The sequence below is a fragment of the Oratosquilla oratoria genome, chromosome 42 (assembly GCF_046742065.1).
Source record: "Oratosquilla oratoria isolate Oo_2021 chromosome 42, ASM4674206v1, whole genome shotgun sequence".
Classification (NCBI taxonomy): Eukaryota; Metazoa; Arthropoda; class Malacostraca; order Stomatopoda; family Squillidae; genus Oratosquilla; species Oratosquilla oratoria.
Window position 1 is genome coordinate 6,393,417 of NC_134818.1, and position 1,330 is coordinate 6,394,746.

At 47.3% G+C, this 1,330-nt stretch overlaps 1 protein-coding gene across 1 annotated transcript in view; it reads right to left on the reverse strand.

The window, feature by feature from the left end:
* The window catches only part of LOC143021759 (uncharacterized), a 1,616-nt gene extending 558 nt beyond the window's left edge, over positions 1 to 1,058 (reverse strand). Inside the window, exon 1 of the mRNA XM_076179465.1 lies at positions 131 to 1,058. Coding sequence (XP_076035580.1) covers positions 131 to 653 — 523 coding nt within the window. The 5' untranslated portion in view covers positions 654 to 1,058. The remainder of the gene's footprint in view (positions 1 to 130) is intronic.
* Positions 1,059 to 1,330: the final 272 nt, after the last annotated feature.

A 1,330-nucleotide genomic window follows, 5' to 3' on the forward strand; every position in this document is an offset into this window, starting at 1 on the left:
GCAAAAGATAAATATATACAGATTATTAGTGATACTTAAAACATTTCCGAATCATGACTGATTTATTTATGTATACTTTAAAATCCACCAAAGTGAGGGTGTTGCAATAGGATTAATTCTAATTTATCACCTTCAAGCAAATATTTACAGACATCAAGAACTGATTGTCGATGTGGTATTAAAGGGGCTATCGTGGGGCAATTAATACAGTAGTGCTCTAGACTGTTGGCATTAGGGGTGTCGCACAGCCTGCACGATGAGTACCTCGGTACACCTTCGGTCTCACCCACTTGCCACACTGGTCTGTAGCCGAGTCTGAGTCGGGCACTCACAACATTGTGTCTTCTCACAATAAGTCCATTACGTCTATACTTATAGGGAAGAGGAAGAAAATTCTCGTAGTGTTGGATAGATACACTTGTAGCCCTCTCAGCATTGCTACGGCGGCGAGTAGGGGAGCAGGCAGCTTGTCTTACCATTCGCTTGTAAGAAGGTAGGAAGGCAGTAGTAGAAGTGGCAGCTGGTGGATCCATACTACAGGCTGGCCTTGCTAGCCGATCAGCGGTGTCATTGCCTAGGAGTTCGATATGGGATGGAATCCACAGGAAGTGTACCCTCTGTGAGTTTTCGTGAGTTGTGGCCAGTTGTCGCATTATTTGTGTTACCACTTGTTGGTGTTCAGGCTTGGTAGATGAGAGAGCACGGAGGGCTGACTGAGAGTCGCAGATGATCAAGCCGTTTTCTCCAGTCCGTGTCAGCAAAGTAACAGCGTCCAGGAGCCCATGCAACTCACAATACGTGGAAGCTTGACGAATTAGGGAGTCGACGGCCTGCCCAGCCCCCTAGTGGTGGCTCTATGTTGGGGGAATACACAGCACATCCAGCACTACCGTCCTCCTGCAAAGAACCGTCAGTGAAGAGATGATGGGCCGCATTTAAAGAAGATGACAGACCGGCGATAGTTTCTAAGGCTAGTTGTTTCTGGAGCTGTGGTAGGTCGGACTTGGTAGTTGGAGTATAGGTGACTGTTGGCATGGGTGTCTGCCAAGGTGGGAGGCCAAGGTCCTCATTCTCTGTTAAAATGTTTTATGTTAAGCCTCCGAATGTTTGAACTGATGTTAAGGACCAGTGAGCAGCCACCGGGACGAAGCTGAGGTCGAGGCTCTGCCAAATCAATCGATGTCTGGATTGTGTGACAAAAGTGAGGAGATAAGTGGGGGTAGTGCAGGCACTTGATAGTGAAGTAGGTAACGTTTGCGTATATTCTCTCTACAATTGGTGGTAGACGAAGTTCTTGCTGTATATTGACGATCCTGGTTGTGGTAGGGCA